General features: G+C 41.8%; 2 protein-coding genes across 3 annotated transcripts in view; one reads left to right on the plus strand and one right to left on the minus strand.

Annotated features, from left to right (window-relative positions):
• Positions 1–9,035, minus strand: part of mindy2 (MINDY lysine 48 deubiquitinase 2) — a 29,617-nt gene extending 20,582 nt beyond the window's left edge. Inside the window, exons 1-3 of one of the 2 annotated variants that reach the window (XM_026168871.2) lie at positions 7,966–9,032; positions 7,551–7,608; positions 4,244–4,308 (exon numbers count right to left, since the gene is read on the minus strand). In XM_026168871.2, the coding sequence (XP_026024656.1) occupies positions 4,244–4,308; positions 7,551–7,608; positions 7,966–8,892 (1,050 nt within the window). In that variant the 5' untranslated portion in view covers positions 8,893–9,032. Of the gene's footprint in view, positions 1–4,243; positions 4,309–7,550; positions 7,609–7,965 lie in introns of both variants that reach the window. The other variant, XM_026168879.2, reaches the window with a different exon arrangement.
• A 3,016-nt stretch (positions 9,036–12,051) lies between these two features.
• The window catches only part of adam10a (ADAM metallopeptidase domain 10a), a 35,333-nt gene continuing 34,575 nt past the window's right edge, over positions 12,052–12,809 (plus strand). Inside the window, exon 1 of the mRNA XM_026168891.2 lies at positions 12,052–12,312. Coding sequence (XP_026024676.2) covers positions 12,261–12,312 — 52 coding nt within the window. The 5' untranslated portion in view covers positions 12,052–12,260. The remainder of the gene's footprint in view (positions 12,313–12,809) is intronic.

The following is a 12,809-nucleotide window of genomic DNA, read 5'->3' on the forward strand; positions in this document are numbered from 1 at the left end:
TAATACAGAAATGTCTTTCCTTTTTTCCCCTGTTTTTCCCACAATGGCTTCAGAGTATTTTCTGTGAAGTGTTTTGACATCCCCCTGCTAGCAATAGGATCGTGTCCAATAAGCGCTGGGCTGCTCCAGCTTTGACCCTTTGGTGCACAGAGCTGAGGTGGAAAGCCCACAGCTGGCTCATCTGAGTGTGTGGATTAGGATGCTTATAAGCGGCAGTGATGGGAGGATTAGCAGGGATGTGTAATGGACCACATCTCCTCATTTTAGGGCAGAGAGCTCCAACAGCAGATGAGCGCTCGTGGATCAGATGATTAGCACTGCATCACGCACACGTTCATCTAGCCCCGCCGTGTTACACTTCCACAGCGTAACATTAGCATGGTACTCTGCTGGGGCCTTGCAGTTTGTTTGTTTTTTACACAGTCTAAGCGAAGGTGTCTAAGGGCAGGCCTCTCTGCTTCTCTCTCTGAGCACATGAGGGACTTTGTTCCCAAAAGGATTTATTTTCTTAAGATGAAGGTTCCAATTAAGAACAGAACACATGTAGCCGTTCCCACTTTACAACATAATGAAGCCAAGAAATCACCGTGACACCAGTCATGCAGAAACAATAAGAAGATGCTCGCTTTATTTCTAGATTTGAAAGAACATAAAATCTGATTGTTACTGTGAAGAAACACAACTGAGCACCAGGTTCTGATAGAAATATAAAGGGTGTATGAAAAGTCCAATTTTAAAGTGCTATAATTATGCAGCCTTTCCAAGACCAGTAACGATCAAAACACACTGTCAGAAAGATGGGATTTGTGACTTTCATGTGGTTGTTGGTAGGTAACATAACAACAACAGCAACTCCAGAGATGATTTCAAAAGTATGGGACGAGTCTGAGCACTGTATGCCGTGTGTTTGGAGGGAAACAGCACTAATGACTTTATACTTTGTAATCAGCTGTGTTTTAAAAATTACCACAAAGCTTCTGTCCATTACTGTCCAGCGCTATGAAATCAGAGGATTCAGAGGATGCACTGTACATTTTATGTCACTGTGAAGCAAACAGAGAATAGTGAATACAGCTGTCAGATATTTGTTGTCTGTGCAAGCTGATGCATATTTTATGGGTCTGCCTGCAGTCATCTGTGTACATCTACACGCCAGATAAATCTTTATACATATACACAATAGATCTTTGAGCCTAAAAAACATCAGTCAATGAATGGAGGCCAGCAGCCTCAGAAGTCTTACATAATGTCATGACCCATTAGTTTGAGGTGTTAATTATTAACAGTTTACAAGACGGCAATGTCCCACAAAGTGGGACACACTTTTTGTGCTGGCTCACATCTGCAGCGTTTGATACTCAATATTTTGGTCATCAGATTCAAGACAAATCTAGATCTGTCTAAATCATGGGGGGAATATTTCTTTTTCCCAATAGAGCAGAAAAGCAAACCAGGTCCTAAAAGAAATCAGTTTCTTTCTGACAGTGTCAAAGCATCAAGCTTCATAGAGATACATTTTTTGCAAAGGAGCCCTCGCAATGGATTACACTAAATTGTACAAACGCATTTAAGAAAGAATTTACTGAAATTTAATGGAAAAAAATAAACAAAACAAATAAAGATGACACATCAAACATTGAGAACTTTGACACTAATTAGTAGATGACAGGTCCAGACAGCAGGGAGGCCAGCTTAGCACAACAGTGCAATTGCAATATGTGTGGTTTTCCACCGTTTTCACTAAAACCAAGCACGGATTCACTGAGTCTGGATGAAACTTGTTTAGCTTTAATGGTGCCTTCACAAATGTGTGAGTTAACCAAGCTGTGTGCACTGATGCATCCACAGAGGGTCACTCTCCTTGTTAGCTCACAGGATACAGCCTTTAGGATTTCTTTCATGGATACCCTTCCTGTGGCCTAAAGGTCACTGCCATTCAACCTCGTTTTTAAACTGTCCCCTGCGTACAAGACTCATTAAATATTAAATACCCAAACTCTGACCACCAAACTGACCATTACCGCAAAAATACTCAGCCTCTATTCGTATTGATTCAATTCAATTCAATTTTATTTATACAGCCCCAAATCACAACAACAGTCGCCTCAAGGCGCTTTATATTGTAAGGTAGACCCTACAATAATACATACAGAGAGTTAGTTTAGTTTTAAGACCTGGCCCCTGGTTTATTTTTAGTATTACACAACTTTTCTACATTTTTGTTCTCCTTCTGTTGACATTTTTGAAACATGCTGTTTGCATCCAATTCAAAATAACCACATACATAAAATGTTTTTTTTCAGTTGGTACTTTTACTGTAGTTGTTATAAAATACAAGGTTGAAAAGACCTGCAAATTACCTTTTACACAACAAACCTGATAAACTGGCAACTCTGCGTAGACATTCATTTCTCATCTTTTAATTAGATAGAGCCAACTCGGATTAAATCAGGCTCTGATACCACAACCCACACAACTGAGAGCATACTATAACTCCTTCAGTAATCTGCACTACACAAGGACCTCCATAAACCTTATAAACTGGGCTGTATGATTGGTTTTTTTAATTGTAACTTATTCTATTATCTAAAGTTTATTAACTACAGTCAATGCTGGCTTATTTCGACAGAGATTTCAAACATACCACACACAAATATTTTGCCTTCGTTAATGAAAAATCCACACTTAAGGGCATATAGAAATTCAGAGTCATGCTACAGCTGCTGGGACTGTACCTGCTTCACTCAGCGCAAAATACTTGTGAATAATGATCGATACTATGAATGACACTAAATAGGAACAAGAGAGGATGCTTAAACCCAGCCCGCTTCCTTCAGTGATTGTGGATGAATCACAGTGTTCAGCTGGGTCCACTGAGACGAAAGCCTAGCAAAACTACACTCACTTCCTCAGCTTCACCGAGTAAATATTTAACAATAGCTAAAGAGCAGCCGTGCATCTGCTATTTTAATCCGCATGCACTCCTGCGACAGATGATGACTTTTAAGCGGAATTTATAAATAGAATTACTTCGGTTATGAACTCCTAGCATCCTTTTCAAAGTCGGGGTAACTTCATTTGCATTTTGCATCAATCCAATGAGCAACGGAAATATGTCTCTGCAACATATCAAGAAGAGGGCACCATCTGATTCTCATCCACGACACATCTCAGACTTGTTCCTTTTTAAATCATAATTTCCAGCTTCCAAGAAGCCTTGGCCGCTGTAGTCTCCACATAACTGTGTCAACCAGCCCAACTGCAAACGCAGGCGGCAAACGGACACAAGGACACCCACATGCAAAACAACTCCTGGGCCAGTATCTAGGATTAGACCACCATAATAACTATGCAACGCATACCCTGACCACTCCCTTACTCTGAATGCTGAGGACACTGCTGATTTATTCAAGAGGTTGTATTTCAGCTCAACTTAAATTTAGAAAGGTCGCTCCAGAGAGCTTCTATGAAGAACCTATGCGCATTATTTTTGCCCTTTCTGAACGAGGGACAAGTGTGGCTTGAAATCATTCACAGATGTGCTGGTGCTCTGCCACGCAAATGGAGAAGAGGCAGGGCCCCTCCCACACTCTGAGGCAGGCAGTGGAGATGGGAGGAAGCAAGGGAACCACAGCTCCATCTCCAAGAGCCTCTCACTGTGAGCCACACACATACAGCCTCAGTAATAGCCGGGAGCTGAACTTACCCAAGCGTCTCTAAGCATTTACTGCCATGTGAAACAACATAATCTGACACTGTTGACCCTTTTTGTTCCCTGGGCCTTGCAAGACACATCTTATGTAACATACAGAGCAATGGAAGAAAAAAGAAAAGCTGGGCTGCAGTCGTATGTATGCAGTTTGCGATCAACTCGACCCTTATTACCATATTATGGAACATCCGCTGCCCTTCTCTGCTATGTCAATGCAAATGTGCAAACCCGTTGTAGTTTAAACAAGCAGCTACACGGGGTGTTGGCAGGACATGAGACACAGCAGCGCGGCAGTGTCGTCACTGTAGTAAAAAGAAATCTCAATAGAGACAGCGAGCAGAGCAGATAGCTCGTGTTAAACGTGCACATTTGTCGTTTCAACAGAGAGGGTGAGAAGAGAGCAAGAGAGTGAGAGCCAACTCATCCAAAACAGCCCTCGCTCCTCCTCAAGCACCGTGAACAGTCAGCAGCTTACTAATACACACACATAAGCAAAAACACACGCCTGCTTAGGTATGAGTCAGGCCTTACCTGCTCATAGTTTAACCGCTGAGCTTCTGATATCTCTTTAGGTTTGGTTTCCAGGATGTAGTCACCTGGAGAGAGAGAGAGAGAGAGAGAGAGAGAGAGGGAGAGCGATATTGGCAGATATGTCGAGTCATATTCCAGAGCAACGCAATTACTATCTGGATTGGAACTCATTACATGGAGTAAAGATTGTAACAGATGTTGTGAACTGTTTCTAGTGCTCACTGGTAGATTTTGCACTGGTCGGCTGTATCCCAAAAAAAGGTCTGTGACAAATATGGAGGATGAGCTGAATCTCGGTCATCTGTGGCATCACCTGAAAGCTCCGCTGACTCACCTCTATAGCAATACAGGCTGTGCCAGAGGGCAGAGCCTGGCAGATGTCTGGCTCCTCTTTTACTTATTTATTTTTTTGCCCTGATCAGTACTACCAACATGCAAGTCTTCACTCAACAAACTGAGACTTTACAGTACATCAGCTGTAGACAGATAAGTTTCAAGATGCACCAAAAACACAGCTGACCGTTACATCTCAAGACAAAGGTTTCCGCTCGTTGCTAATTGTCTTGTTTTTCATTAGGATCTCACTGATGAACATTTCCAGCATTGCAAAGGGCAAATACATTCTTCCCCTCGCTGTGAATGCTTTACTGCCGTCTACTCCTTACTTTTAAAACTCTTGAGCAAGTGGTTTTCAAAAATGTTTCACAAAGAATCATAAATTTATTAGGAACTGGCAGGAGTATCGTGCTGCACTGTCAACACATATTTTCCCTGAGAACTGCTCAGAGGAATGCCATGGACGCCTAGTCGACAACATCTATATTAAGTGAAAACAGCTACACGTTTAGGATAAAAACTGCTTTCATATGCATCTTCCTCAAACAGAACAAGTGGAATACATCCAATAAAAAGAGCCTCTTAAGCTTTCTTTTGTGTGATTAGTGCTTTATAATTGTAATGACGCAGTGGTTTCTTTGTGCGTATGCTGTGGGAAATACCTGCCCAGTTCTGAACTTGGCTTTCAAGTAAAATGAAATAAAAATACAAAGCTCAGCAAAGGCTTGTTACGTTCTTCAACCTTTATTGGGACTTATGATATCGTGTGCCAAATGCATGCTTCACAAACAAACCGGAAAAGCAAGCGGATGCATTCACTCGGGCTTGGTATAGCCCTGCTGCCGTCTTCTACAACTGTAAAACACAAGCTTGCTTTTCACAAAATGTTTGATCAGACAGTAGCCTAAAAACCACCTCTGTCTTACTTGCTGAACTGGACAGCCTTGACAAAGACTTTAGTGCAAGTCAAGATTTTTTCCAGCAGGGGGCCTGCCAGCTGACTGCTTTTACTACAGCAAGTCCACAACTGGGAAAACCCCTCACTGCTGACCTGTTGACTCACTGATCCCTGACAGTCACTTAATATCTGTATCTATCTGCCGGATCTCTGGCATGCTACGCTGCTTACTCGTGAGCTGTGATACTCAACCATTGGCCTTTTAAAAACACCACTTCTGAGCTTGGTGTTTACGTGTTACGACAAAGAGGCTATCCAGAAGCCCCTTAACGCTACGCAAGACTGTGTGTGCCGCAATTATGTGCAAGCACGAGTTACCACACGCACACAGCAATTTTAAATGCACATAGTGATCAAGCCGCACAAATCTGCCACTGTCTGTCAGTGTGATCAACGGAGACGAGGTATGTCTCACACACAAGTAATCCTAGTAAATCTGTTGTAAAACCTTACGTGGATCATTGTGCACTGGAGAGTGACACAAGTGTGGATCGGTGACTCTACCTCTGAAGAGCCCCTTGCTAATGTGACACTTTATTTTGATATTTGAAGTTTAATTTTAGTTATGAATGACAGGACACAGCTCCTGTTTCCTCTGCAGCAGCATGAGACTGGCTGATGGGGGATTCCCCTGTGCTGCTATATATATATAATATATATATATATATATGACCAGTATTGGGGAGTAACGGAGTACATGTACCGCCGTTACGCATTTCAAATACAAAATATGAGTAACTGTATTCCGTTAGAGTTAACGTTTAAAAGGTGGTATTCAGAATACAGTTACTTTGTTGAAATAAATGGATTACACGGCGGTCTTTTCCTGTTTCATATGTTAGGCTATGCTCTCTCTATTTTTGGTAATTCCACACTGGTGGAAACCCAAACAAAACGCGCATTAAGAGGCTCTAATGCCTGTGTCTCAATCTTGTGGCTCATGTCACCTCTACTTGCACAATGACATGAAGAAATATTTTTAAAAATGATTTAATATGAAGGCAATAGGCAGAGTGTTACAGGCATCACCCTAAAGAATGTAGCCTCATGGGCAGTGTAGTCCGTGCTGCAGGGAGAATGGACTGCCATACCCGTTATGTGCGAGCGAGGGAGGGAGGGAGGAAAAAGGAGAAAAGTACGAGTTGTCACCGAGCAGAAACGGGAGATGGAAGCATGTAAATATAATAATAACCACTACAGCCAAAAAGAGTGCCTGACAAGCCCAGTTGTAAGTAAGCTATTAGGACTGTAGGACTGTACACTGTGTTCCTGTTTTTCTCCGACACAATAAGTTCCTTTGGAGCAGCCTTCCAACGCATCTCTCTGTCTCTCGCTAGCAAAGTTGACCCACACAACAAAGTAAAGCCAGTTTTCGGCTACGAGCCCGACACGAAACCCGGCGTATTAGCCAGAGGACCCTTTACCTCGGTTTGACCTGTTTTATATACGCTCAGAATAGTTTTCTATATGAGATCGCTGCAAAAAAGCGCAGCCTTACCTAATGTCCACCCTACTGTTACTCATTTTATGTTAAGATTTAAACATCCAGTTGGTATTGGTATGGCGAGTAACCCTCAATAAATCACACAGCAATAGTACATTCATGTAGTTGTAAAAAACATGACAATATATTAAGTAATCCAAAGTATTCAGAATACTCTCATTGAGTAACGTAACGGAATACGTTACAAAATACATTTTGGGGCCTGTATTCTGTAATCTGTAGTGGAATACATTTTAAAAGTAACCTTCCCAACACTGTATATGACCTGCATGTAACTGCTCATTAGAGAGGACATGAAACACAAGAACGCTTATGAGGGCACTGAAACTCAGTGGCTTTGCAGGCTTCTATGTTTACAAGTGCATGGACTCATGGGCGCCACTCCAAATGCAGGTTAGTGTGATGCTGTAGGAGCAGCCCAAGACACTGCCACTGGATTATGCTGCTTTTTGGACTTGTCACTGAACACACATGGGAGACTAAGTGCTGTCAGGATTACAAAGACTTACCGAGATACTCCATCAGTTGCTCAGCAGTTATAATTTCCATCATAGGTGGCATCTTAACCTGCAACAGACGTATGCGGAGCCATAGTTCATTAGTAATTTTTAAAAACAACACAGCGGGACAAATATGTAAAAGATACGTACATCATATATCCTGTAAGCACTTAAGGCATTTGGGCATGATGGTTTAACTAGTGAAATCACGTAAAGACGTGTCTTGGCTGAAATTAATAAAAAAAAAAAAGATAATGCAGAGCGATGAGACTGACAGTTGTGTTATTAAGTTAAGTCTTAATACACTTTTTCTTTATAAAGGCATGAAACCTGTCAGAGCTCAGAGATGCATTAAGAAATCTGCCTAATTATATCAGTGCAAAATCAAGTTTGCATTGATCCACAGTCATTTCCAAGCCTTTACCTTCCATGCAAGCAGAAGGACATTCATGATGGCCAGTAATGGACAGGGGCCATTCTCGTTCTGGGTGATGATCGGCGTATTCTCCTCCCTCCATTTGATCCACTTAATGTGGTATATGGACTGGCCGGCGGCCCTGTCCTTCGCATATGAACTCTTCGTGCCATCAGCCCCGTACTCGTTCTGCAGGGCCAAGGCCAGTCCTCTTTCCTCCAGCCCCTCACTGTTCAGGTCAGAGCTGGGGCAGGAGTTGAGGTTGGAGAAGGACTCGAGTGAATCTATGCTTCGAGACTCTCCACCGAGACTGGGATCGGGGTCACTCCCACTCGGCAATCCCTCTGATAAGGCGTTATCAGCGGGCAGCCCCGACTTGACGTTTTCTGTGTTTGCATTGTCCGGACACAGATTAGTCGGTTTGGCAAGTTTTGTCGGCTCACTTTCTCCGCTGGCGGAAACCTCAGCCTGCACATCTGCGCTCTCTTTATCGGGAGGTGAGGACGAGGCGTCGGTTTTGTTGTTTACCAACTTTGAGGCACCACCCTGGCTGTCTTTTGCGGCCACCACAGAGTCATGCCCCATCCCGTTACTGATCTGATCGGACCCCGACCACAATTCGCTCGCCTCGGCGTTCTTCTTCTTCTTCTCGTATCCCTCCTCTTGCTGCTGCTCGGGGAGGACTTCGACCACTTCTTGCACGTCAGACTTCCCGGCACTGGTACTGGAAGTGACATTACTGGGAGCACCATCGGTTGTGGTGCTGATATTATAACTAACGTTAACCAAACTACAGAGAGGAGCCTCACTATTCTTGCATTTGTCGGCTGTTCCTTTCACTCCAGCGACAGTAGCAGCTTCGCCCATTTCTCCCGCAATCGTAGCACACAAAGAGCTCCCGTCAGCGTCTCGATGCAAGTTTGCATTTTTCTCCATTTCGGTTTACGAGTTGTCGACAGATTTTAGCTAAATTGCAGCGGTAGCTTCGGTCCCAAAGACGCCATGACAACTCTGCGAGTGACGTCACCAGAGTGAATTGCTTTCAGGCCGAACGAGGGGGGCGGCAGACAACCAGTGGTGCGTTTTGGGTCACCTCGTATTCTGTAAACTCTAAAGCTTATCACTCACATTAAACCGCGTGACCCACTCGACGTGTTACTTAATCTACGTGTCTACACACCATTTTACCACTATGGTGACAAGCTTACATTTCACGCCTTAACATTTATCTGTCATTTACTTAAACATAAATAAATATATAAAATGTAGAATATTTCTCAGTTTGAAACTAACGTTGCGTCCCAGACGAGCTGAAAGTGAGAGCTTTGCGTTTATCTAATAAATAAATAAAAATTAAAAACATTTAAAAGTATTTGCATCAGCTGAATCACATGTAGAATAACTTAATAGTCGGGCTGCCTTTCAAAGCGCTAAAATGTTCAGGTGGTTACTTTTACGAGTACTCGTAAATTGATAAGAGCCTGGCGTAGCCGTGACCGCTTTGCGTCCCAGTGCACGCGCATTTGTATTGCGTGATCTCGCGTAGCTGGACCTCCCAGGTCCAACTTTGGATATCGCGAGGTTGTCACTGTCTGTGAGTTTTAAAAATTCACAACAAAGTATACTTTTTGTTGGATGTGTTTTATTAATTTGTTGTTTGACAGTTTAGTGTATACTTTTGTGTCTACTTTTTTAATCCTTGTCTATTTTTTAATACAAAAAAGATAAATAAAAATACATACATACATACATACATACATACATACATACATACATACATACATACATACATACATACATAAATAAATTTTAAAAAGCACAAAAACGGAGTAATCTTTGAGTAGATTAAATTTTCCCACACTGGAAATTCTTGAGATAGAGCTCTGGCTGTGCAACAAAAACCACATCTGACAGTTATAGATCCCACGTGTAGTAACGTTTTATAGACACTGGGTGGGAGAAAATACTCAATCTAGCACAAGAAGCGCAATTTAGGGTTTCAGCACAGATTTTACAGGCATAAATTTCTGCCACAGATAGTATTTAGTAACGTCCTATAATGACAAAACCCAGAAAAAGCTGCAAAAGTGAAATATACAAAAAATTCTTAATAAAGTGTTATATTTGATAAGAGGTTTGGCTCTCAATATCACAGTGGAGCTACATGAAAAGGAATGTAGAAGTGGGCAGCTAAGGAAAAAGGTCGTTTTACGTGGCCATTATTATAAGTTTGACAGGTTCACACAAAAGATTATCCCTGTTTTGATCTGTTTTGAAGTCTGCATCAAAACTGAGAATTATTTATAGGCCAGTCACAGGATGTCAGTCACAGTCACTTCTGGGATGTGAAGCACCTAGATTTTGTGGTTGCAGACTGACAGACAACAAAAATGACCACATGTTATCGCCTAAAAATACAAGTGACATACCCCTTACTTTCATACGTAAACATAACCCTTGCGAATTGTATGTTAACATTAACAGCAAAGTACATGTCAGATTATTATTATTATTTTGGGGGGGGGGGGGGGGGGTTGTTTTGTCATTTTGAGTGATGTGGCTGCCCATAATTTTCTAGTCTGCAAAAAGAACAAACAAACTTGGAAGTCCATCTCTCTCCTGTCTCAGTAATTTACACATTTTCTTTTTCAGTTCTAATTCTTTATTTGCATTGATTTCTTTGTTGTTGTTGTTGTTACATGCCCACAAACAATGTTGTGTATTGTTTTCACTTGTTTTTAGATCCTGCTATATGCATAATCTCTCTTTTAGTATTACAAGCCTCAGCATTCTCTAATGCAAGACACTTGTGTCCTTTCAGCATTGGAAATACATCTGTCTCTTCAGCTGATCACTGATGCTGTTCACTGAAGCCTCATCAGAAATTATCTCAGCGGAAGGGCGGCTTTCAAGAAGCAATTCTTACGAAAGGGAAACAAGGAGAAAAGGCTGAGGTATGCTAGATTACACAAGAACTGAGCTGAAAATCAGCTGCAACAGGCCCGATGGAGTGAGGAATCCAAATGAGACATTTTGGGTTCAAGTCATAATTAGAGCAGCTCAGGAGAGAGGTGCAACAGTGAGATGCCTGCAGTGGTTTGAGACTGTATTTCAGCCACTGCTGTTGAGAATTTGGGCAAAACTGATGAAATCATAAACACAGAAAAGTACCAAAGCATTTTTATTGGCAATGGCTTAATTTTTCAGCATGACAACGACCCCAAACACACTGTCGATGCAATAAAAATACACCTGGATAGAAAAGACACATTGTCAGTCATAGAGTGGCCTCCCCAGAGCCTGGATTTCAACATTAGTGAATCAGAACATAACAAATAGGTTTCATCACCCAAAGAACACTGCAGACTTTTGCGGGGTACAATAAATTGTATACACTGCAGCTAGAATAATCCTTCTGGCTGAGGTGGTACAGGTATAGAAAGCCAGTGTTTCTCTGTAATTTATATACCCTTATACTTACCTGCTGGTCCAATTACAGATGCAATTTACAGATGTCTCTTTTACACGGTTACCATGCGGTTGCACAAAGCAATAAACAGATAAATATGTATACTGTCAAAATATTATTTCATTTTTTTCTTCAAATTGTATTTTTGTAACTTTTTTCTTTTAGTTTGTATCTACTTAATCTCGAAATAGTACTTCGAGATTCATTAGTACATTTCAACTTCATTCTTTAAAAAAATCATTAAAAACGAATGACTAATCCTTTCTTTCCCGAGTTCTCTTTATGCTAATGTTACAGACCGGTTTGTTGCGAATCCTCGCTCTCAGAGCAGTCTGTACCTTGCATTTACAGCGCAGTCTACATAGACAGAGAAACAGGAAATGTATAACTTCACTATCACAAAGTTAAATCTTTAGTTTTTAAACCCGGAAATAATGTGTGCAAGCAGTAAACAGCAGATCAGTGCGTGTTTTCAGCACAGGAGCAGACACATTTTGGTGGCGTTGTGTAAAGCTCAGTAGTGTTTTTTTCCAGTTGTTTTCACGTATCTTTCAACCTACGATCGCAATACTATAGAAACGCAGAACAGCGGGTGTGTCCATATCTTTTGGCCCCATACACCGGAAGGGAGTAGTGCCTGCCTGTCTGTCTCTCTCTGTTTATGACAGTGTGTAGCGCTGTTGGAGAGGTAGAGCTGCCGGTGTTTGCGATGGGAGTCACAGCTAACTAGGAAGGGCGACTCTGTCTTTAAGTGTGGCAGAAATCGAAACAAGCAACTGTCAGGGGTATCGCTGTGTAGCTTCGCTGGTTAAGCGGGACTACAGGGCATTTCACTATGGAATTTGTCAAACTAATTCTTCTGTTTTGCTGCCTACACGATATTGCAGGTAAGTTTGCCGTTGACTAACAGAGAAAGTCTTTAGAGCTCGTCAGTAGAGCTAGCGCTAATCGGATCGTGTAGTTGTACTGTCGACAGTTTAACTTGCTAGCTAGCTGGCTGGCTAATGTTGTGGAGACTGCGGTTAACTTGTGTGTGTTTTTTGTTTGTGTTTTTTGTTGTTGTTGTTTACAGTGTGTAGTTAATCTGTATTAGCTGTTATCTGGTTAATTAATTATGTTTGGCTGATACAGGTTAAGTACTCCTGTAGTAGAGGAGGGGGGGCTTGTCTTTCAGTCACTTGCTTAGTGGGAAATCTTTACACTGTTAACGTCTATAAACAAGAGTTTTACTGCCGAATATGTTTGTTACCATGAATATTTAGTGTCGCTAGAATAATTTGAGACTAGTTTAACAAAAAACTTTCGTTTTGTCGGACAGTCTGTGAAAAGCAGGTTAGGTATGAAGCTGCGTGACAAGCAGTTGCATCCGTCAGAAAGGCACCTG

Source organism: Astatotilapia calliptera, chromosome 1, assembly GCF_964374335.1.
Source record: "Astatotilapia calliptera chromosome 1, fAstCal68.1, whole genome shotgun sequence".
Lineage (NCBI taxonomy): Eukaryota > Metazoa > Chordata > Actinopteri > Cichliformes > Cichlidae > Astatotilapia > Astatotilapia calliptera.